Source organism: Enhydra lutris, unplaced genomic scaffold (genome assembly GCF_002288905.1).
Source record: "Enhydra lutris kenyoni isolate GAN:26980312 unplaced genomic scaffold, ASM228890v2 scaffoldscaffold81, whole genome shotgun sequence".
NCBI lineage: Eukaryota > Metazoa > Chordata > Mammalia > Carnivora > Mustelidae > Enhydra > Enhydra lutris.
The window spans coordinates 3,611,498-3,635,076 of record NW_019154165.1 but is presented as its reverse complement, the minus strand read 5'-3'; the positions used below and the strand labels follow the sequence as shown (position 1 = coordinate 3,635,076).

At 53.5% G+C, this 23,579-nt stretch overlaps 1 protein-coding gene across 2 annotated transcripts in view; it reads left to right on the top strand.

The window, feature by feature from the left end:
* Window positions 1–23,190, top strand: part of LOC111161006 (StAR related lipid transfer domain containing 8) — a 39,937-nt gene extending 16,747 nt beyond the window's left edge. For both annotated transcript variants that reach the window (XM_022524431.1, XM_022524432.1), the window contains exons 2-14: window positions 10,007–10,078; window positions 12,245–12,326; window positions 13,281–13,344; window positions 14,510–15,933; window positions 16,537–16,710; window positions 17,735–17,894; window positions 18,338–18,536; window positions 19,165–19,375; window positions 19,662–19,776; window positions 20,036–20,260; window positions 21,237–21,454; window positions 21,555–21,731; window positions 21,884–23,190. In XM_022524431.1, the coding sequence (XP_022380139.1) occupies window positions 10,007–10,078; window positions 12,245–12,326; window positions 13,281–13,344; window positions 14,510–15,933; window positions 16,537–16,710; window positions 17,735–17,894; window positions 18,338–18,536; window positions 19,165–19,375; window positions 19,662–19,776; window positions 20,036–20,260; window positions 21,237–21,454; window positions 21,555–21,731; window positions 21,884–22,001 (3,239 nt within the window). In that variant the 3' untranslated portion in view covers window positions 22,002–23,190. The remainder of the gene's footprint in view (window positions 1–10,006; window positions 10,079–12,244; window positions 12,327–13,280; window positions 13,345–14,509; window positions 15,934–16,536; window positions 16,711–17,734; window positions 17,895–18,337; window positions 18,537–19,164; window positions 19,376–19,661; window positions 19,777–20,035; window positions 20,261–21,236; window positions 21,455–21,554; window positions 21,732–21,883) is intronic.
* Window positions 23,191–23,579: the final 389 nt, after the last annotated feature.

Sequence of the window (23,579 nt, the reverse complement as noted above, 5' to 3'; positions counted from 1 at the left end):
CTAAGCACCCCCCCTCCTTTCTGCCCAGAATCACAGCCCTCCCTTTGGCTGCAGAGCTCAGGGGAGGCTTGTATCCATTGGCTTCTAGAGGGGGCACAGACCCCGTGAAGAGGCTACTTCTCTCGGGCCCATTTTCTTTCTGTAAGAGACAATTTTTTTTTTCTGGATCTCAGGGTGGGGCCAGGCTCCTTCAAGGCATTTCCTGCCTGGGAGTTTATATTTGGCCTCAGCAAAAGGAAAAGGAAGTAGGCAAGGGGGGTAGGATGTAGAAGTGGAGACACAGGGTCAAGATGGGTGAGCGCCAAGACTTTGCAGGCCAAGAGAGGAAGCAGGAGACGGTGTATGTCCCTTGCCCTGTGGGCTTGGGGGCCCTCACAGGAGCTTGGGATGGAAGAGCTGAGGGTTCCTTGGGGCCAGAATGTCTTTGCCCCTAGGCAGAGATTATTTTCACTTCTTACACCTCTGGGCCTTGGTTCTTGGCCCCATGGTTTCTGCCCTGGGGCAAGGTGTTCTACTGGTCATTTAGTTGGCTGAGTTGCAAGCCGTGTCTCCTCAGTTCTGTGTCTTTGCTGTAGTGATACCAGAGGAATGGGTGGAGGCAGAGGCCCGCACACTGTTTAGTTGGAAAGCAGGACTTCCTGTCTAGGTGTTGCCAGAACATTCTGTAGCCCTTACCACAATGCAGTGGGAATACTGAGACCGATAGGACCCAGTGCCGTGGGACTTCAGTTGAATGGGGCAGACAGTCTCATGTGCAGCTGAGAAGGTAATGGAAATGCGTAGGGGGTGGAGGTCACTTAATTTAAGTGACCCGTTAGTTGGTAGGGGATTAGTGAGAGGTCAGGGAAGGAAGATCTCATGGGACGTTTGACTTCCATCTTGATGAATACTGGGAGTTTGCAGCTTCGAGTCAGGCTGGGTCTAGGGTGCTGAAGGCCTCACGTGCCAGGTGGAAAGCAGTCTGGTTGTTGCCCTGGGCTGTGGGCAGTGGGGAGCCTGCAAGGCAGAGTAGGAGAGTGGCCAGGTCAGAACTGGGCTCTTGTAAGAAGAAGATGGCAGGACAACCTATTGATAGGAGAGACTAGAGGCTGGGAACTTGGAGGCTTAAGTGATCCAGGCATGCCAACCTAGAGCACAATCAGGCGTGGGAAACCATGACCACTTGATGGAAAAGTCGATAGAACTTAGTGACTAAATACACGAGTTGAGAGAGGACAGACTTATGAAAACACCTGTCCTTTCTTGTAACCATGACCTTGTCAGAGCACTTGGGACTGGGTTGGGGGCAGGGTTCCCTGAGGGCAAGAAAGCTAATGGAGTGACTGCCCCTGAGCAGGTGGCAGCTTTGACCTTCACTGTCATAGGAAAGCCCTGGGCTGGGTCAGAATGTCCACTGCCTGCTTTAACCCTGCTGTACCCAGTGACAGCCTGGGACACCACAGACTGGACTCTGGTCTCAAACTTTTAAGCAGCCCTGGGAGGCCAGAGGCCTGGTTTTGGTCCCAGGACCCTCCTGTGCCTCCCTCACTTAAAGCTGTACACCAGATCTCAGACTACAGCTCCGTTGGGGAGAGGGGCGCAGTTGGGGATTTCTTGTATAACTTCCATGTTTTTAAAAACTCTCAACTCAAACTGCCACCCGTCCCTGGCTGACCTGAGCCTGCCTGCAAGGGATCAACTGTGTCCGCAGACAAGGTACCTCCACTGAATCATGCATCCAGTCTTTGCCTCATCCCTCAGGACATCTTCAAGGAGTGGGTGCCTGAGGCCCCCAGGTAAGGTGGAGGCCGACCTTGGGGTCACAATTCAGGACTGGAGTCAGCCTTTCTTTCATTGTGGGGATTGTCCTGGAGCCAATATATTTCTAGACATTGCCAAAGGTCCCCCAGGGCATAACATTGTCCCTGGGTGAGACTCCCTGAGGTCCTGTGGCTTTGGTGCAGACGTGGAGCATTAAGGAGAGAGGGGTATTTGAATGGAGAGCCGCACGTGTCAAACTGCCACTAGTCAGCCGGAAGATGCAGTGGATTCACCATGCTGCCACCCAGCCGCATGGTACTGTCCCTTCCTGGGCTGTGTGTGTCGGTGGTGCTGCAGTTCTGACGGGGAGACTCCCTTGCATGGGCTTGGGTGCTTGGTATCCAGCTGCAGCTCTGGCTAAGATTGACACAGCATCCCAACAGGTGCAGCAGGGGCCCCATGTCCTGCCTGCGACCTAACAGGCTTGAGGCCAGCCAGTGGCTAGCACAGCCAAGCTGGCTGCTTAAAATCCAGCAGCCTTTCCTGTGCCCCCACCTCCTGTGGGGTTTGGGATGTGGGATGAGAGCTATTTTGGTCTTGCCCCTTTCCCTCCCTTTGCCCCCCTCGCCCATTAGAATCAAGTAAGAACTGTCATTCCTGCTATGAGCAGCAGTAGCGGGGAGACGAGTGTACCCAGTGTCCCGCGCGGGACAGGGTACTGCAGACACCCCCCCCCCCCACCGAATGTCCCATTCAAGGTCAGGAAGCGAAGTCTTGGCAGTCTAAAAGTCATGGCAGCTGTTAGTATGAGCCCTTGTGAGAGCTCCTCTCCCTCTGTCCCTCGGTGGGTGGGGGATAGCCAGACAGTCACCTGTTGCAGCATTTGTGCAAATTTGAATGGAGCCCCACCTCTGAGGGATCCAGGGCTCAAGGCTGGGTGGGCACCCTTCTTGTGGCCTAGGCTCCTTAGCTTATATCCTTACAGGAGGGTGAAATGAGCTGCTAATAAGCATTTGAGGCCAAACGAGATCCAAGCCCCCTGCCAGAAAGATAACATCTCTTCCTTAGGCAGGATCCCTTTCTGGGAGTAAGGGTGGGCAAAGGAGGAGGGCTTTGCAACTCCCAAGAGAAGTGAGCCAAAAAGCCGTTTGCCAAGACCTAGCATTTCCCAACTATAGTAATGGGGCCGGGGCAGGGGGTGTGGTGGGGGGCTTCTGCCTACCTGGAATACCAGCTTGACCTTACAAAGTCCACCTCGGAAACTTGGGTTGTCACACAGACAGCAACATCCCAGGTCTTTCTCTACTCCCTCAGAATGCTGGCTTTTCCTCCTGTGCTCACTAAAGTTGGGAGAGACCATGCTGATCCCAGACCTTGTTTGGAAGACACTCGTCCTACAGTGAGGGCCAATGAAGGAGATGTTTTTCCAAACAGAAAGCAAAGTAAGGTAAAGGAAATTGGCATATTTGCTGAAAGTTTCCTTATGGAGTAGGACAGCTAACTGTTTGATTAAATTACCTTCACAGACACCCACAGACTCGCCCTCCCCTGTCCCACCACATGCATTTGTATTACCACTCATTGCTCTCTTGCTCCTTGTCTGGGGCCTGGAGAGAACGTGGACCAGTGATTAGAATGGGCCTGAGTCTGGCCTCTGGCTAGAATCTTCCCAGAGACCTATGCTGTGGCTTTTTGGTTGACTATGTTTGTTCAGGGCAGTGGTGCTCTGTCTTGCCTGCACTCAAGAATCATATGGAAAACTCTCAAAAACAAATGAAAACTTTCCCAGAGATTCTAATTTAATTGGTAATGACTGAGACCCAGACATGGGAATTTTTGAAAAGAGTTTGTATATTTATTTGAGAGAGAGAGCGAGCGCACACACACATGCACATGCATGTGCTTGTGAGCATGAGTGGCGGGGAGGGGCAGAGGGAGAAGCAGACTCCCCACTGATCAGGGAATCCCAACGATGATGATGATGATGGCATCACCACTGCCTCGGATCATGCCCTGAGCCTAACCGAGGGAGCCACCCAACCAACCCTCAGGTCCTGGAATTTTTAAAAACTCTCAGATTATAATGTGTGGTCTGAGATGAGAGGTTACTATTTTGGTGGTAACAAGGATCCTGTTGACTGGGGCCTCTGTGACATCCACCCATTGCTTGTCCTGGGTCCTGAGTCTTACCCGGTACCTATGCCTGGAGCTGGGTTTTGGGTTGGGAAAGAGTAGGCAGAAGTGGGGTCTGAGCAGCTCTCTCACAGCCCACTGAGTGACCACAAAGTGGAAGGACTCAAGTCCCCTGAGTGTGGCATGAAGAGGGTGGGGTTGGTGATATTGGCTGGGTGAGGCCCAACCTCCCTCAACTTAGTTGGCAATTGCTTTTTCTTCCCCTCCTAGCTCATGCTCACTTTTTTACAAGTAGGACAAATTCTGAACTGAGGCTCACCGACTGTGAATGTGTGCATACCAAGGTCAAGGAGTCTTTTTTTAAGTTTTTATTTAAATTCCACTTAGTTAACATACAAGGTAATAATAGTTTCGGGGGGGGCAAATTCAAGTAGTCTTAACAAAAATTTTGCTCTCTAATGATAACTTTCATACAGCCACTTTCAAAACCAGGCAAACCTGACCCATTCCATGCAATAACCATGGAGGTAGGCAGGAAAGCTTTTGGTCATCACTACCTAGTTCAAAATCCAAAGCTTAGGGAAGGAAGCAAGTTGGCTAAAGTGACTTAGGCAGCGAGTAGGGGAGCTGGCTTGATGGGAAAAAGCTCTTTCTTCAAGTCACTTATCTATCATCTTGGAGCATGATTGCATTTCCTCCGTGGGAGATGTTGCTCGCCCTTTCCTGAGTGCGTAAGCTACCCTTGTTCATGCAGCATTTCTTGGGAACAGAAATGCTTTTCTCCTCATTCTGTCCTTCTCAAAATAGAAGAGAGCTCTGTGCTAAGAGGCTCCTGGTACATGGCCTGTGTAAGTGTAGGTGTAGATCCTGTCATTGACCTCTAAAACCTTCTCCTGCTGTTCAGCCATTTTCCTTTGACACTCCCTCCAGGAAACCTGTGGGCATGGCCTTGCGACCTGATTTGACTCTGGAGCTTTTGAGTATGCCCCTTGCTCTGATTCTTATGGCTCAGATCACCTGGGACCATCCCCAGGTTGAGATTCTGAGCCCAAATCTCTGTGGAATCCAGCTTGTGCCAGCTGAGTGCCATTCCTGACCTGTCCCTGCACATCATCCTAGCCTTGGCCAGAGCACAGCCTGCAGAATATAGCAGTTGAAAACTGCTCAAATCTGTGCATCTGGACACAGAAGCAGGACAAGGGGACACAGACATTCCTTCATCACTCGCCTTGGCCTGCCCGGTGTCACTCTCCCTGCCAGGCACAGAAGGCAATTCTGAGTTTGGAACACCTGGGCCCTAACCTCAGGGGAGTGGACTCTGCTGGGGGTGAGTGGTCACTTCCGGTCCCAGCCTGGGCAGGCTGGGGCGGGTGGGAGGAGTGAACGCAAAGTACTTTAGCTCAGTCCTTAATCACCAAGACATATGTCTCTGACTGCTTCATCTGGGAGGGAGCCTCAGGGCCTCCCAGACCTCTGTGAGGTGGTGTAATGCTGGGAGGCAGTGTCCCTGACATCCTGTTGGGTAATAACCCATTACATTCTCCAGATTCCTGCCAGGGAGTACTTGCTGGGGATTCAGTCCATAGCCCTGCTTCAAACTCCTTGGCTCCTTTGTCTTTTGGAGCTATTGTGGCCTCTTTGAAACATCTGCCTCCTAACTAACCTCACTTCTCAGAGCCATTTGGCTGTAATTTTGACAGTAATATGGATGCAGCCACTTTACAGACCCAAAAGGAAATGCCAGCTGGGCCTCTTTCTTCTGTTTGTTCTTTTTCCTTCAGACCCTTCATTTAGTGGCAAGTGTTTATACTATGCGTCAGGGGTTTTTGGTTATTGTTTTTTTTCTCCCTCTTTAGTATTTTACTTAATGCTCTCAGTAGCTTTTCCAAGTAGACTCTATTACCTCCATTTTACAGAGGGGGAAACTGAGTCTTACAGAGGTTAAATAACTTGCCCAAAGTCAGAGGGCTCACGACTGGTAGCACCAGGATTTCAATTCAGTCTTGTAACTCTACTCTATCAGAAGGGTGGAAAAAATTGAGGGGACATGGAGTTGGTTCCTTTGAGTGTAAGCCCTTGGTTTACCTGACATTTGAGGGCAGGTGGCATAACTCCATGGAAAAGAGAACTGGACAGGAAATGAAAAGATCAGGGTTGTACATGAACAGATATTTCTCCAAAGAAAAATCCGGATGGCCAGCAGGTGCATGAAAAGATGCTCATCATCACTTACCATCAGGGAAATGCAAACCGAAACTGTAAGGAGATACCATGTCACACCTGCCAGGATGGCTAAAATCAACAACACAAGAAACGCCGGTTGTTGGTGAGGATGTGGAGAAAGGAGAACCCTCTTGCACTGTCGGTGGGAAAGCAAACTGGTGCAGCCACTCTCGAAAACAGTATGGACGTTCCTCAAGAGTTCAAAAGAGAACTACCCTATGACCGAGCAATCACACTACTGAGTATTTACCCAACGGGTACAAAAACACTAGATGAAAAAGGATACATGCAACCCTATGTCTATAATAGGATTATTTACAATACGGAAGCTATGGAAGCGACCCAAGTGTGATGAATGGATAAAGAAAATATGGTGTGTGTGTATACACACACACACAGTGGAATACTACCTAGCCATAAATGAGAATGAAATCTTGCCATTTGCAACACCATCGATGGAGCTAGGGGGCTTATGCTAAGTGAAATAAGTCAGAGAAAGACAATTTAGGAAACAAAACAAATGAGCAAAGGGAAAAAGAGAGATCAAGCAAGCAAGAAACAGACTCTCAACCATAAGAACAAACTGATGGTTACTGGAGGGGAGGTGGCTGGGGGGATGGCTGTAATCAGTAATGGCAATTAAGGAGGGCACTTGTAATGAGCACTGGGTGATGCATGGAAGTATTGAATCATCGTATTGTACACTTGAAACTAAAATAACACTGTATGTTAAGTAATGAATTTAAATAAAAAAGAAGGGACACCTGGGTGGCTCAGTGGGCTAAGCCTTTGCCTTCGGCTCAGGTCATGATCTCAGGGTCCTGGGATTGAGCCCCGCATTGGGCTCTCTGCTCAGCGGGGAGCCTGCTTCCCCCTCCTCCTCTTCCTGCCTCTCTGCCTACTTGTGATATCTCTCTCTCTCTCACTCTCTCTCTCTCTCTGTCAAATAAATACATAACTAATCTTTGAAAAAAAAAAGAAAAAGAAAAGATGAAGGTTATAGTCTTAACCGTGACACATAAATGTGGGAGTTAGAAAAGCCCCTTGGGCCTCAATATGCCCCATACTATAGCTTTTTTAAAGTGCTGATTTGAGGGCATCCGGAGGGCTCAGTCAGTTAAGCATCTGCCTTCAGCTCAGGTCCTGATCCCAGGATCCTGGGATCACGCTCCGCATAAGGCTCCCTGCTTAGTGGGGAGTCCACTTCTCCCTCTCCTCTGCCTGCTGCTCTGCTCTCTCTCTAGATCTCTCAAAGAAATAAATAAAATCTTTTTAAAAAAAGTGTTGATTTGGAGAATCTCACCACAGAACAATTAAATCAGCCTCTGAGGATGGGGACCCAGGAAATTGGTATTTTTTTAAGCTTCCTAGCTGATTGTAATGTGCATCCAAGGGTGAGAATCCTTGAGCTAGGTAATATAGGCCAGTGCTTCTCAGACTTTAATGTGCATGCAGATCAACTCAGGATCTAGTTAAATAAATGTCAATTCTGATTCGGTAGGTCTGGGACTCTGCATTTCTAACCAGGTTCCCAGCGATACTGATGGCTGCTGATCCAGGGATCACACGTAGAATAGCAGGAGGCTTGAGGGCTCTAGGTAGCAGTGAAAGAACTTGGTACTCACTCGTGTGACCTTGTTTCCTTCCCAACAACCCGGGCTAGAGCCACTGCCTAACACGAGAGGAGCAGACGGCTCGCCACTCTCCTGTGGGCTCTGCCTCCATGGCTTGGGTAGATGGTGCAGGTATTTGAGATGTACACTTAATTATTGCACTCTCCCACCTCCTTCAGGCTTAGGAAGGAGCCCAGGAGTCACGGACAGGCTGGTGCTTCTCTCCTTCCTTTTGCTCTTTGTTCTGCCGCTAACCACAAAGGACTGAGTGGACTTTGAAGGTGTGTCCTTGCCATGCAGGCCTATCCCTGGGGTTGACAGCTCTGCCTGGGGTGGCCATCCCAAACACGTGGTCCATTAGGGGTGACTGTTTCCTTCTGTGCTTGCCTTTCTGGAAACTCCTAGCAGATCCCTCCTTCGGGACCTTCTCTTTGTCCTGATGATGGGATAGCAGAGCTGGCTGCTGGCAGGGGCTCTGAGGATGGATAAGGGCCTTCTCCTGGGGCTGTGGTAGGATCAGAAGACAGGGAGGTGGTTACGGCAACTGGCTCAGCTGTCCTTACAGCAAAACCATGTCCCTGAAATGCTTCCTGGGCTGAGGCAAAGTCCCTTCCAGCAGCTCTTAGCACAGTTCTCCCAGACTGCCTCTTGTCTAGAGACCTGAGTCCTCTCCCAGGCCTTCATTGCCCCCTGCCAGAGGGTCTGGGGGACTGTTGGCTGAGCTCTGTGGGAACAAATGCCTTCCAGGACCTCTCAGAAGTCCTGATGACCCTTAGATCTTTGTCATAGATTAGAAGGTTGCAGTAACAAAAAACACGTGCATGTGCACAGTTTCGGGTGCATGCACAGACTGAGGGGCCTGTCCGTGTCCATGTACAGGAGCGCCATCCCACATTGATCTTCATGGATCATGGACCTGAGAAGACTTGGCTGCAGCTGTGAGCAGAGGGAGATGCTGGGGGTGGCCCTCACTCTAGGAAACGCACAGATGTTCATCCCCACCACACTCCTGTTTGCCCCCAAAGCTGTCAGGGGCTCCAGAGCCTTCTCCCCTCCCCCCTCAAATCCCCATCAGTGTGTGACCCTTGAGAAGCCTGTTGTTTTTTCTAACCAGCTTCCACCTTTCTGTCCTCTTCCCTCCCTTGGCTCCCCACCCGGCATTCTCTCAAGTACTGTTTTGTCTTTTAACTTCCCGGTCCCAGCTGCTAGGGCCTCATCCTGGATTTCCCTGCAGGAAAGCCCTGGAAAGCAAGAGCTATCCCAGTCTCAGAGAAACCTCACCAGTCTCTTTGGAGTCCCCTGGTCGTGGGTGCTAAGGACCAGGGCTTTGCTGATGGTGTTCAGCCCACCCGACCTCCTTTAGTCCAGGTGCATGTCTCTGTTGAGGCTAGTAGGGGTGCTGGGCCTTCCCAGTGCAGAGGTAGGAAGCTAATCCCACCACTGCCCTCTAAGATTCCCACAGGTCCGCACTGCGTCATCAGGACAATCAGCACTGGATTATATCACATAGGCCTAACCACTGGGGAGAGCTGGAGCAGTCCCGGGAGGCTCCCAGGGGAGGGAGGGCTAGAAATCGATGATGGTATGTGGCCAGGGCGGGTGAGCACTGGGAAGGCTGCTGGATCAGAAGGGTAGGAGCCCTGAGGAGGAGTCAGACTGAGTTTGAACTCTGGCCCCAGCACTGCTACCTTGGTCAACTGTGAAACTATGGAGGAATCCCTTCCTTCCTGAGCCTGTCTAGAGAGCCATAGAATAGAGAGAGTACAACCCTCTTCATGGCATGTTGTGTGTGCTAAGTGAGATTCGGTTCTCAAAGTGCTGGGGAATGTTACATAGAATAATGGTGGGAAAGAGAAGGCTAATCCTTGAACATTTTGTATCCCTAGCTGGACTAGGATGGCCTCCCCAGGGCCATGGAAGGGGGACAGCTTCCCGAAGAAAGGAAAGGTGAAGACATAGCCATGGCTTCTTCCCCCAGCAGTACTCCTTGACTTCCTCCTTTCCTGGGAGTTGCTGCTGGTGGGTTCTATTCTTGAGCAGGTGTGGAAGAGGGAGAGGAGTAGTGGGATAGGCAGAGAGTGAGGCTCAAGAAGGGTGTGCCAGGACATACAGAGGGTTGGGTGTGGGAAACTGAAAGTAAATCCAAGCAGCGAATATGCCAGCCCTCACCATGCTCTCCTTGCCATTTCTGGATCATGAGAACTCGAGGTGAGGCAGCGTACACCCAGGGTGGCTCCATGCCAGCACCCAGCTAACCCCATTTCTCGGCCTATTTCTGACCCTCTGTTCCGTTTTAGAAGCTGAGGCCAAGAGAGCATGCAAGTGGCTCCGAGCGACAGGATTCCCTCAGTATGCGCAGCTTTTTGAAGGTAAGGCTGCTCTGTTGCTCCCCTTTCCCTACCCCCAAACCTTGCCTTATCCCTCTCGTTTTTTGTTTGTAAAATGAGGCCAATCAGATCCTTTCTCCAACCACACAAGAAGCTGTGAACATTGGTCCTGCTCCTGTCACGACCCCATCATCTCCGGTGGGTCTGATTGGCTCTCCTAAGCCCTGGTGTCACCACTATGTTCAAGTACATTGTCTCAACCAGGGAGCCCCTGCACTATACTGCTTCTGAGGGTGCCATTTGCAGATGCAACCCAGGGTTCAGCCTCCGCATGGCCTCAATTTCTCAGTTTCCCTTCATTCTTCTGTTTTTCTTTAGAGTTGTTTATATTTGTTGTTTCTACTTTCCCTCTTCTTCCCACACTTCCCACTGTACCCTGCCTTCACTCCCACTTTGCCTACAAAACAATCCTTGTCCAGGTCACTGTGGACTTGCACATGATCAAATTCAGTGATCCCTCCCCAGTCTTAATCTCATAAGAGCTTTCAGTGCAGTTGGCCACTCACTTCAGCTTCTGGAACACTTGCTTCAGCTTCTGGAACACTCGCTTCTCTTGGCTGCCTCTCTCTAGCTGCCACTGTAAGTCTTCTTATAACAGACTCTGCTTTCTCTAACTGGTGTCTCAATGTTGGGGTATCCCAGAGCTCAATCTTGGCCCCTTTTTCTTCTCCACCTTTCTTTCCCAGGTGATCCTTCTCCAAGTACCATGTATCTTCTGGTGCTTCCCAAATACTTCCGTTAGACCTCATTCCTGAGCTCCAGATTCATCTAGCCAACCACCAATTCAGTATCTCATCTGCCTGATAGGCATCTCAAATGGAGCAGGTCTCAATTCTATCTCCTGAGGGCACTACCGTGCACTCAAGCCCCACAGCCAGGAATCACCACTGAGTCCTCTTTCTCCTTCACCCTCCATTTCTCCTCCAGCTGGTCACTTTCACCTTCCACACTATGTCTCGAATCAGTCCACTTCCTACCACCTCTGCTGCCACCTCCTTTGTAACCCACCATCACTGCTCGCCTGCCTTAGAGCACCAGCCTCCTTCCTGTGTCCCCCTCCTCTCACCTCTCATCAGCCCATGGCAGCCAGAGGGACCCAGTGAGCCTTGGGCCTCACTCTGTCATTTCTCTGCTGCTTTCCTGGCACACTCAGAATGAGGGTAAGCTCACATGCTTTATTCTGGCCAGCAAGACTATGTCACCCAACTTCTGTCTAGTCCCCTTCCATTTGCTCACTACATCCCAGGCTCCTTCCTACCACTCCTTCACACCTTCCCTTCCTCAGAGCCTTAATGTTAGTCCTGCCTGAAATCCTCTTCCCAGGCTCTTGGCCCAGCCAGCCCCCTCTTATTCTGCAGGACTCGGCTCAGAAGTCATCTCTCTATGAGTGCCCCTGACCCCGCCAGCCTTCCTTGGCCCTGTTACCCTGGCTAATGTCTTTTTGTGGCATTTAGAACTGTCTTATCTTGTTCCACACACGGTCTCTCCATGAAGGCAGGGATCATTTTTATCTCATTCACCGTTTTATCCCCAGTACCTGGCACCAAGTAGGTGCTCAAATAATGTCAGTTAAATGAGAAAATGGGTTTCTTTTGGCAGTCAGGCAGAGAGGTGTGGGATTTCCTGGATGCGTTGTCCTCCGACCCTACTCCTTCCTCTCTCCCCTCCCCTTCCTACATCCCAGGGAGTGGGCTCCCCTGTTTGGAAAAGTAGGAGGAAATGAGGTATTGTTTGGCTGCACATTGTCCTCTCTGTCCTCACTCTCTCCATGCTCCCACTTCACCTTGGGCCTGGAAAGAGGTTCCCTGTCTGAGTAGCCCAGGATTCAAAGGGGACTGGGGGCGGGGGGCGAGCTTGGCTCTTGACGGTCACCCAAGTCCTCGGGCCTGCCGTCTCCCAGGGACCTGCTTATTGCCGGGTCCTCTCATCCAGCTCAACCCTCCTTTCCCTCAACCCTGGACTTGCCTCCGATGGTCAACCCCAAGCTCCCTGGGCCTCTCCTTTACTCCAGGCTTGCTCCTTCTGCTTTGCTTTTTGCCTTCCGGCCTCCTCTCTTCCCTGGCCTCCCCTTTCCTCCTCAAGGGTTGCTGGCACTGAGTTTCTGACCTACTACCCATGATTCATCTTGGCTTTTTTTCCGCCATACAGAAGGTCTGTTTCCTCTGGATATTGGCTCTGTGAAGAAGGACCACGGTTTTCTGGACGAGGACTCTTTGGGGGCCCTGTGCAGGTAGGGGGCGCTGAGGGCCAGGCCTGAGAAGTCAGGGCTTGGCTTGTGGGCTTCCCTGGGAAAGAATCAGTCCCCGGCCCTTCCACCAGAGGAGGAGCCCAGCCTGTAACAAAGCTTCTCTGCAGCAGTCATACTGCTCACGGTCTTCTGTGTCCGTGACTCCTCGCCACACAGGCACTCGAGCCAGAGAGCCAAGATCTGGCCTTGATTCATTTTCTCCCTTCAGTTCCATTCCCCAGACATTCCTCTGCTTTGTCCCCACTCTGCTTACACTGGTTTGGGCCGTGTTTCAGGCCAAACCACAACCTTTTGGATCCGGTCTGTAGCCTACTAACTGGCCTTCCTGCCATTCAACCTCCTCACCCTGATCCAGTCTCTCTCTCTATGGCTCCCAGTTTCAGCTTCCAAGCAGGTGCCCCTCCGCTTGGTGTGTGCAGCTGCCTACAGAGGAAAGTGAAGCTTTTTAAACACAGGCAGCTTTGCAATCGGGCTCTGACCAACCATATCAGCCTCAGCCTCTCTGTCACACCAGCACTGGTCTGTTTACTGACTGTTTTCCTCTCTACCTTGTCACAGCCTCTTGTGGAAGCCTGGGATAGAAGTTCCCAGTTTTTTTTTTTTTCCCTTTTTCTCCTTCCGAATCCCATCCCCCTTCGAGGAAGTTCCTTGTCCCACCCTCTGTATGCCTGCTGTACCTCCGTATATACTGTTCTTAAACTTGCCCCATCTCTGTCGTGGTTTATTGTGCATATATGAGCTCCCAGAGAACAGAAGCCATAATCTCCCTAGCACTGTGTCTGGCACTGAAAGCTTCCTGAACACCGGGTCTTTGGAGATGTTCTGATGGCTCAGGCATATAAAGTAGTGGATGGCATCTTGGGACTGTCTTGGTAGATCATGCCCTGCAGGCTTTGGTTGGGACCCTTTGGTGAGTGCTGCTTTTTTTCCTTACAGGAGGCTGATGACCTTGAACAATTGTGCCTCGATGAAACTGGAAGTTCACTTTCAAAGCAAGCAGGTGAGTCATGGCAAGGGTGGGGCCTGGGGCCTTGTGGCACCATGGGGGATCCCAGGATATATGCAGACCACTTGCAAAAGTAGCTCCAGGATCCTGGGACTCTGGGGTGTACAGAGCGGTGCCTTGGTCTAGCTTGGGAGTGAAGTATAAGGGACTCTATGATCCTGCTGTGTTTTGGCAGTCTGGGTTTTGGAGTCTGGGTTTTGGAGTCTGAGAACAAGTACCCTGGCCCGTGGCCTCACACACCCGCCTCGGCACCCCTCTCCCCACTGAGTTTACTCATAAATTGATCCAGTGATGGCCCTTCCTCAGGGCCATCTGCTCGTCTGCTTTGTGATGGCAAGAAATCCTTGCCTAGGGAGCAGAGACAGAATAATGTGGTAGAAAAATCATAGCCTATATGATCTGAGGAGTCAAGATCCCCAGCCATGTCCCCATGAGGTCTTATACCCCTGAGCCTCATTTTCCCCATCTCTGCACTGAACTGGAGGGGAGCATTAATAGCCTCAAGGGGCCTTTCTGACTCTACCAATCTGTGACTGCAGAGATGGAGAGGATCCTCAGTCCATATGTAGCCCTGATGACCTCGTCCTTCTGTAGGGTCCGGTTTCATAGGTTTCTTCTGGGTCTTTCTCCACCAGAGGTCTGGAGCCAGGAGGTTCAGCTAAGCTGGATTGGGAAGCAGGAAACCCCTGGAACCTGGTCCCAGCTCTGCCACCAATAGCTCAGTGGCCTTGAGCAAGCCTCTCCCCTCTCTGGGCCTTGATTTCACCATATTGCAAAGGAAAGAATTAGAAAGTCTAAAATCCCCTTCCAGTTCTGGCATGCCATAGTTCTAATCTAAGACCATAGCCTAGAGGCTTGGAGAGCTGCTGAGGACAAGAGGTCAAGACACCTGGATTCTAACCCTGGCTCTCTCACTGACTCACAGCATGCTACTGTATGACCTTGGGCAAGTGGCTTCTCATTTGTCGGTCAGGGTTTCCCCGTCTTATTCTGTTGCTTCCAGAGCCAACTCCCCACCTAGCACATGTCCTCTATCAGAAGGCGGGGCCCTTTACCTCAAAGTCCCCCAAGAGTTTGGAGGCAGAGTGTTGGGGGTACCAACAAAGGCTTGGGGACCGGACTTCTCTGACCTGACCTGACCCCATGGCTCCATCCCCAGAATGAAGACTCAGAAGAAGAAGAGCAGTGTACCATCAGCAACCACTGGGCTGTCCAGCAAGAAAGTAAATTCTGGTCCCACAGAGGGTCCTCTGACCTGCTGGCCCCCCCGAGCCCTGGCCTGCCGGGGACCTCCAGCTGTGAGAGTGTCCTCACAGAGCTCAGCGCCACTTCCCTGCCAGCCATCACTGTGGGCCTATCACTGGAGCCAGAGGACCTACCCTCACCCTGCCATGTCCCCAGCCCAAGTAACCAGCTCCTCCTTAGCCCCACCCAGGGCCAAGAGGGTCCCCGGGACAAAGCCAAGAAGCACCGTTCTCGTAGCTTCCTTAAGCACCTTGAATCTCTCAGGTGGAAGGAAAAGGGTCGTGGTCAGCAAGCAGAGCCTGAGCGTGGCCCAGCCACTTTAGAGAAGACCAGCAAACCCTCCTCTTTCTGCAGTCGCCGCAGCTTCCTCTCTGCCGGATTCTACAAGGCCAAGAACAGGGTGGCCACCTCAGCTGGTGATGGTGGCGCTGCAACCCCGAGGGCCTGGGAGGCCTGGCCTGTGGCCGCATTTCGGCATCCACAGCAGGTGCACCAGGGTGCCTGCCTTGTGCACGTGCCCAGGGACCACAAACCAGGCACATTCCCTCGCTCCCTGTCCATTGAGAGCCTGTTTCCTGAGGATGGACACCACCTGGCAGATTGGCAGCCAGGGAGGCCCCAGGGCTGTGAAGGGCGTCGGGGCTCCTGTGGCTCCACAGGCAGCCATGCCAGCGTCTATGATAACATGCCCGAGCTGTACCCAGCGGAGCCTGTCCTGGCTGGCGCTGAAGCCGAGGAGGAGGAGGAGGGCAGCAGCAGCTATGCCCACCTAGACGACATTCTCCAGCACGTGTGGGGGCTGCAGCAACGGGTGGAACTCTGGTCTCAGGCCATCTACCCAGACCTGCGGACTAGAGAGAAGGAAGAGGAGGAAGAGGAGGAAGAAGAGGAGGAAGTCACTTCATCCATAGAGATGGCCACGGTTGAGGTCGAAGGGCAAGCTGAGGCTCTGGCCCAGGTGGAGGCTCCGGCCTGCCAAGGGTCCTCGGCCCTGGGCCAGGCTGATGTCCAGCCAGTAGTCCCAGCTCAGATTCAGGTTAGGGCTGAGGCTGAGCCCCTGGCACAGGCACAGGCTGAGGCCGATACTGAGGCCCCGGGTCCAGCCCAAGATAATGGTCAGGAGGCGAATTCAGGTGGGGAACCCACCTCAGCTTCCAGCCTGTCTATGGAAGAAGGACACTCAGTTGCTGACACCGTGGCCTCCTCCAGTGAACTGGACAGTAGTGGACCCTCCGTGAATGAGCCCGAGGCCAGAGGCTCACCAGCTGGACTTTGGGCATCAGCACCACGTGAACGACGAGATTCAGGCGTTGGGGCCTCGCTTACTAGACCCTGCAGGTGGGAGTTTTGAGCAGGGGTGGGGACAGAGGACTCTGTCATGTCTCTCTGTCTCTCCCCATCCCCGTCCCCCCTCCTCCTTCTCTTCCTTTCCCTCTCTCCCTCATACAACTCTCCCTCAAGCCAGTATGTTAGTCCTGAGGCCCAGGGGCAGGGTCTGCCTTCCCTCCAGGTTAAGTTCAGGGCCTGCCTCTGCTGTGATTTTGAGCAAATTCTAGCTCCTCTTCGGGCCTTGCTTTCTCCATGTGCCAATCAAAGGTATTAGAGAAGATGGTCTCTCATCCCCAGCTTTGCCACCTTGGGTTCTCGGAGCAGTCCCTCTGCTGCAGTCTTGGAAGCAGGGTAATGGTGCTGCTTGTTGGCCCTAGATGGGCCTCAGCTCTGGGCTACCCACCCCAACGGCATCTTGGCCACCAGACAGCCCTGGAAACTGGCGTTCAGTTTTTCACCCTGGGGCCCAGTAGCTGTGCTGACAGTGGTCGTATCTCCCCGCATTTGCTTTCTTTGGGGGAGAATAAAGGGACCAGAAGAGTGCAAACTTTCCTAAGATTTATCCACACCTGTTCCCTTGGCCTTCTCGGCCCACCTCCTATCTTTTATCAGGAAGCTCCGCTGGCATAGCTTCCAGAACTCCCACCGGCCCAGCCTCAACTCAGAGTCCTTGGAGATCAACCGCCAGTTCGCCGGCCAGATCCACCTCCTGCACAAGGGCTCACTGCTGCGGCTCACCGCCTTCATGGAGAAGTACACTGTGCCCCACAAGCCAGGATGGGTCTGGTGAGCACTCCTGGGCCACAGCGGGTTGGTGGGGAGCTTCTCGCCCAGGTCCCAACTCCCTCCCTGTTCCCAATCCAGGACCCTGGGAGGGTCAGCCCCCAGAAGGTGGGTGCAAGTAAGAGGGGCCCAGAAGCCAGTAACGGTATGTTGTGCCAGGCAGCTGGAGGGGCTGAGGCCCGAGAGGCCAGCATGGCTTGTACATGTGTCTGTGGGGGGGCGGTGCTCCTGGGATGTGTGTGCATGTGTGTGCTGTGTGCAAGGAGGAGTGGGGGTAGGGGACCGTAGGTCCTCGAGCCGCACCTCCTCCATCCTAGCCTCCAGGCTGCCACCAGTGAGATTGTCCTGAAAGGCAGCTTTGGTTGCTGCTCTCCTGATAAACACCCTGCGTGCGCCCGTCTCCCTCCTCCCTCCCCCACAACCACCGCTGGAGCCAAAGAAGGTCCAGCTTCCTTCCTATCATGACCCTTTCATGTTCTGGCCCTGTCCCAGCTGTTGGGTTCCTTAGCCCGCTGCCCTAAGGCAATGCCACCAGGTAGGCCACTGGGGTCATTGCTCTTCCCTCAATATGCCATACTCTTTTTTTTCCCTGCTTCTTTGCCTTTGTCCATGCTGTTCTCTCTGCCTGGAATACCTTTTCCCCATTTCTTCTCTGGGACAACACCTACCTGTCCCTCAAGAGCCTGCTGAATGCCCACATCCTCCCTGAAGGCTTCTCTGATCCACTAGGTACAGTTCCCCTTCCTCGTAGGTCTTCTCCTAAGTTCTTGCTTGCTCCACCCCCGACCACATAGAGTGTCCCTGCCTGTCGATGCAGTTATCCCCCCAAGCAGCCTGAGAGCTCCCTGTGTTCCTCTAGGGCCGGGCCCTGAGCAGGTGCCCAGGGAGTGTTGGCCCTGGGGACACGGTGTATTTCTTACCCCACCCCCCCATCCCTGCCCGAGCCCCCTGAGACTGCAGAGTCTCCAGGCTGCGTCTGGACCGGGCCCACAGCTCTCAGTGGACCTCTTGTTACTGCCCCAAACAGGTCAGTGCCCAAGTTCATGAAAAGGAACAAGAGCCCGGACTACCGGGGCCAGCACGTGTTTGGGGTGCCGCCTCTTGTGCATGTGCAGCGCACAGGCCAGCCGCTGCCGCAGAGCATCCAGCAAGCCATGCGCTACTTGCGTAGCCAGTGCCTGGACCAGGTGAGCCCTACTGGGGGACCTGCAGGGAGACAGCCCTAGGGAAGAAATCCAAGGCCAAGGAACTGGGTGGGGGGACTGCTGGGGACTTTCTAGCCCACGAGAGACCTTTCTGGGCTTTCCTGAGCTGAAGCTCCCCTCTGCCTGGCTCTCTGCCCACTTCTTTCTGGCCCAAGCACTGTAGACCCCATCTGTGGAAGCCTGCCTTAGCCTAGGTCCTTTTCCTGCTCATTCCCGCTACAGCCATCTTTCTCCTTAACCCTGAGGCTGTAACAGCCCTTCTCTTTGGTGTTGCCATTTTCCAGGCAGGAAGCCTGGTAGGCTTGGAAGTCTCTGGGGTGGACGACACTCCTGACACCCAGCCTGGGCCTGGCCTCATCATAATCTTCCTCCCCACCCACCCCTGCCCTGCACGTCTCTCTCCCTTCCTTTCCTGCATGGGCCAGGTGGGCATATTCCGCAAGTCGGGGGTGAAGTCCAGGATCCAGAACCTGCGCCAAATGAATGAGATGTCCCCAGACAATGTTTGCTACGAGGGCCAGTCGGCTTATGATGTGGCTGACTTGCTGAAGCAGTATTTCCGGGACCTACCAGAGCCTATCTTCACCAGCAAGCTCACCACCACTTTCCTGCAGATCTACCAGCGTGAGTCACCTGCACTTGTCCCCAGAAGCCTGCCCCATTCTTGAGCTCCCTGAATCCCGGGGCTTGTGAGAGATAAACCCCATGAGCTCGTTGGATGATCTGCTATCTGGAGTTGGAAAGGCCCTCCCTCCGTTGAAGGGAGACCACATTCTTTAAAAAAAAAAAAAAAGGATTTTATTTATTTATTTGACAGAGAGAGAGAGAGAGATGGTGAGAGAGGGAACATAAGCAGTGGGAGCTGGAGAGGGAGAAGGAGGCTCTCCGCTGAGCAGGGAGCCCGATGCAGGGCTTGATCCCAGGACCCGCAGATCATGACCTGAGCCGAAGGCAGATGCTTAATGAATGAGCCACCCAGGTGCCCCGGGAGACCACATTCTATTCCCCAAACCCATTATACAGAAAGATGGTCTAAATCCCCGAGGAAAGACAGGGGCTTCCCTAAATGTACATTGTCCATTAGAGTGGGGTTTGATCTAGGACCCAGAGACCTCCCAGAGCCCATCTTTACCTTTTCCTCTCACTGACTTCCTTTGGGACTGCTGTGCCCTCTGCATTCCTAGAAGCAGGAGATTTGTTGCCAGAAGCTTTAGGGGAGTAAGAAAGCCCTTCTGCCATTCCTTTCTCACAGTCCTCCCCAAAGATCAGTGGTTGGCAGCAGCGCAGGCCGCCACCTTGCTGCTCCCTGATGAGAACCGAGAGGTCCTACAGACCCTGCTCTATTTCCTAAGTGACATTGCCTCTGCTGAGGAAAACCAGATGACAGCCGGCAACCTAGCCGTGTGCCTGGCACCCTCCATCTTCCATCTCAACGTCTCCAAGAAGGATAACCCCTCACCCAGGTGAAAAAGGGCAGAATGTGGTAGGGCCCGGTGTGAGGTGGGGGCTGGAGGGTTTGGCTCCCTTTGATGGCAGGCCCTCTAGGGCTGGCCCTGCAGTTCCCAGGCATTACCACAAGGGGTCAGCCTGACTCTTCAGGGGCCTGGGACTGCATGGATGTTTTCAAAGCAGGTCCTTCCAAAGGGGCGCAGGTTATTTTGGGTGGGGGGGGGGGGGGGGGCTTGAACCCAGCAGGTCATCCATATTGTCTTGTGCCAATGCACCATCCTCTCCTCCCCTGACCTCCAGGATCAGGAGCAAACGCAGCCTGGTTGGCCGGCCAGGCCCTAGGGACCTGAGTGAGAACATGGCTGCCACCCAGGGCCTATCACACATGATCAGTGACTGCAAGAAACTTTTCCAAGTGAGTAACCCTAGGCCCAGATCAGGGGAACCACCAGAACAGAGCTTCACACCCCCGGTCAGGGGCAGGGCCCAGCTTGACACGTACCCCCTCAACTTCCCACTCCTGTCCTATGAGGTTTTTCATCTACCTCACTCCTACAGCCAGACCTCTCTAGTGTCCCTGAACATGGACCTTAGAGATCCCGTGGGTTCTGGGATGGATGGGCCCCGAACCTTCCGTTGCTGCCCATGGCCCCAGTGTGTGTGTGTTCTCCCAGGTCCCCCAGGACATGGTGCTGCAACTGTGTGGCTCCTATAGTGCAGCCGAGCTCAGCCCTCCTGGGCCAGCCCTGGCTGAGCTGCGGCGGGCCCAAGCTGCAGGTGTGAGCCTGAGCCTCTACATGGAGGAGAGCATCCAGGAGCTGCTCCGAGATGCTGCTGAGCGCTTCAAGGGCTGGATGAATATGCCAGGGCCCCAGCACACGGAGCTGGCTTGCAGGAAGGTGAGGAACGCACTGCCCATGGCTGCCACAGAGCGGGTAGCGTGGGCAGTGCAGGCAGGGAGGTCAAGAGGCCCCAGGGAGGGAGCCACCCTGCCAGTCTCAACGTGCCTTGGCTTGACCTTGGAAGATGTCAGCTGGCAGAGTTGAGGACCTTAAGGAACCGGGACCCTGATGAGACCAGGGGCTCTCTGTTGGGCCTCATGGGCCAGAATTCCTGTACCAAAGCCCCACTGCAGACATTTCACTCTTTGCAGAGCCTCGCCTCCCATATCTTTCTGCACTATGGCCGTGCTGAGCCCCTCACACTTGCACCTTTGTGCTTCCGCCCCTGCCGTCCTGCTGCTTGGGCTGACCTGGCCCGAGCATTACCTGTCCCAAGCCACAGGAAGTCTTGATTTGATATGCCCTCTCCTTCATTCAGAGCCTCCTGTCATGTCCCAAACTGGAGATGACTTCTCTGTCCTTCTCTTGGCACTAGCCATCTTCTTTCTTGAATTGCAATGACAAGTAAGACTGCAAGCCCAAGGTTTGCTCTGTTTGCGCCAGTCATAGTGAAACTTTCCTTATGGGATGGGGATGAGAGACTCTGGTTGCTGTGCCCTTGGCCTCCTGCCTGGGCTCGATGGTGAGTTCCTTCAGGACGATCACCATCTTCTCTTCCTGTTCACCTCCAGGAATTCCAAGCCCGGTGTCCCTTTCATGGTAGAGCCTGGTAGGCCCCAGAGGATGTGTGTCTCGACATCTCTCTGTGCTTTTGACTAGGTGGAGAAGCAGACGTCCAGAAAGGACTGAGAGGACAGGGCACACAGGGACAGCCTGTCTGGATGTGGCTAGGGCTAGCAGAGCCCCTCTGCAAGACTTCCATTTTCAGGAGATAAAATGAGGACAGCCTGGTTGGAACCAGGGAATGGGGGTGCAGAGTGGGTGTTCTCTGGCTCTGACGGCTGTCCCCCGTCCCCACTCCCATGGCTCACAGGCACCAGACGGGCACCCCCTGCGTGTGTGGAAGGCGTCCACTGAGGTGGCGGCCCCTCCAGCCGTGGTGCTACACCGTGTTCTGCGGGAGAGGGCCCTCTGGGATGAGGACCTGCTGCGAGCCCAGGTGTTGGAAGCCTTGATGCCAGGCGTAGAACTGTACCACTATGTCACCGACAGCATGGCGCCCCATCCCTGCCGTGACTTTGTGGTGCTCCGGTGAGGGGTTCTGGCTGGCAGCCTGCTACGCGTGCGGGACCAGGGAGGTGGACCGGGAATGGATGCCGGGAACCTGACTGTGCGTGTCCCTTCCCTGCAGGATGTGGCGCTCTGACCTGCCCCGTGGTGGCTGCCTGCTAGTCTCCCAGTCCCTGGATCCTGAGCAACCGGTGCCAGAGTCAGGGGTGCGGGCCATGATGCTCACTTCCCAGTACCTCATGGAGCCTTGTGGCCTGGGTCGCTCCCGGCTCACTCACATCTGCCGTGCTGATCTCAGGTACTGGGTCCCCTGCAGCCCTGGCACTCTCCCCACCTCTGTCCCATGCCGTCTGTCCTGGGGGGCTGAGGACAAGTCCTTTCTTCCTTCCTCTGGGCAAGGGCTCCAGGCCATAACCCATGGCTCATGCTGGCCTGCTTCTACCTCCACAGGGGCCGTTCTCCTGACTGGTACAACAAAGTCTTTGGGCACCTATGTGCCATGGAAGTGGCAAAGATCCGGGACTCCTTCCCCACCCTGCAGGCAGCTGGCCCTGAGACAAAGTTATGAGCCTCACCCCCTACCTGGCCCCTTGGCACCAAGGGAGGAAGCGGGTAAGGGGAGGAGAGCAGCCCTCATGTGTTGCTTCCAGGGGCAGAGCCGGGCCCTTGCCGATCTGGCAGCCTGCTGTCCCCTTGGCTGCCTGAAGCTCCTCCACACGTATAAGGGAGGGGAAGAGAATTTCAAGTGTCCCGTCTCTACTCCACCTGCACCCACGAGCCTGTGTTCTGTCCTCCTAAGAGGGAGGAGTCATTTTCCAAAGAAGACGACTGCTGCGACACTCCTGGCCCACAGAACAAGGCACCATCCATCTGAAACCTTGCCAGCTCCCCCACCTGCAGGGGGAAGGAGATAGACAGCAGGGTGTGCGTCCAGGTCTCTGCCGCTCAGAGAGGCCAAGCCATCCTTTCGGGTGCTCAGTTCCCTTTGAGGTTGGCAGGAGGCTCTAATCCTGCCTTTGGGCCTAATATTTGGCTCTGAACTGGCTTTTTCAGAGAAAGGGAATTAGAGAGGGTGAGCACAGGGCAGCCCAATCACTGTGAACTGTTTTATTTGTGTAAATACGATACTGATTTTTACGAGGCTGATTTAAAGAGTGGGCACTAGCAGTAGGCAACAGGATGGTTTGGGGGCAGCCTGGGATATGGGAGTGGGGGTGAGAGGGGGCTCCCTTTCTCAGGTCTCAGGAGACCAGTGAACCAATCTTCCTGGCTTGGGCCCCCTACTTTATCTGCCACTCGCCGGTGTCCTGTGCAGCCTTTGGTCACATACTCTTATGTTTGGAGAGCAAATGGGCTCAATCCCACTACACAGGCCCAGCAAAAGCAGACAGTAGTGAAGAGACACATATCTGTGTCCGTGTCCCTTCTCCTGCTCCTCCTGCCTATGGTAACAGGCTGACACAAGAGCCCCGTCATCAAGCAGAGACCTGGTCCCTGCTTTAGGCAGCTGGCCCTCCAGATGGAAGGGCCGAGTGTCACCTCAGCCAGCTGCGGCTTGATCCCACCCAGCAGCCATCTTGGCTTATGTGGAATTCCAAATGACGTTCAAATGCCAACAGGTGCTTCATTTTTCTTTCAGCTCAGTAAACTGGAGTGGGATGGGTTCCAGCTAATGCGGTAATTTTTAAGCCTATTTTATTTGTACCTATAAATACTGTACAGTCAGAATATATATGTATGTATTTGTGTATATATATAGATAGATAGATAGATACATATATATGCACATCTATATATGCACACATACTCTATTGTGAGTATATTATAATCTGTGGGTGCGACCAGGGGTCGGGAAAGCCTGACAGGGCATTTAAGATGAGGGAGGCTGAAGGCAGGAACCATGTGACCCCTCAGCAGAACAATAAAGCGTTACTAGAGATGGACTTTGGTTGTGTGGCTGTCTTCCCTGAGATGATGGGTTAGGGACCAAGCGCAGGTTACAACTGTGGGCTTTGTGTTAGTGTCAGAAATTGTGAACATTACCGGTGTAGGATTTGGGGGCAGGCCACGGTAGGATTGGGGAGGGCCTCAGTTCTTCTCTTTGGGAGGTGATTTGGGGGTGGGGAATGTGGGACTCCCAGAAGCC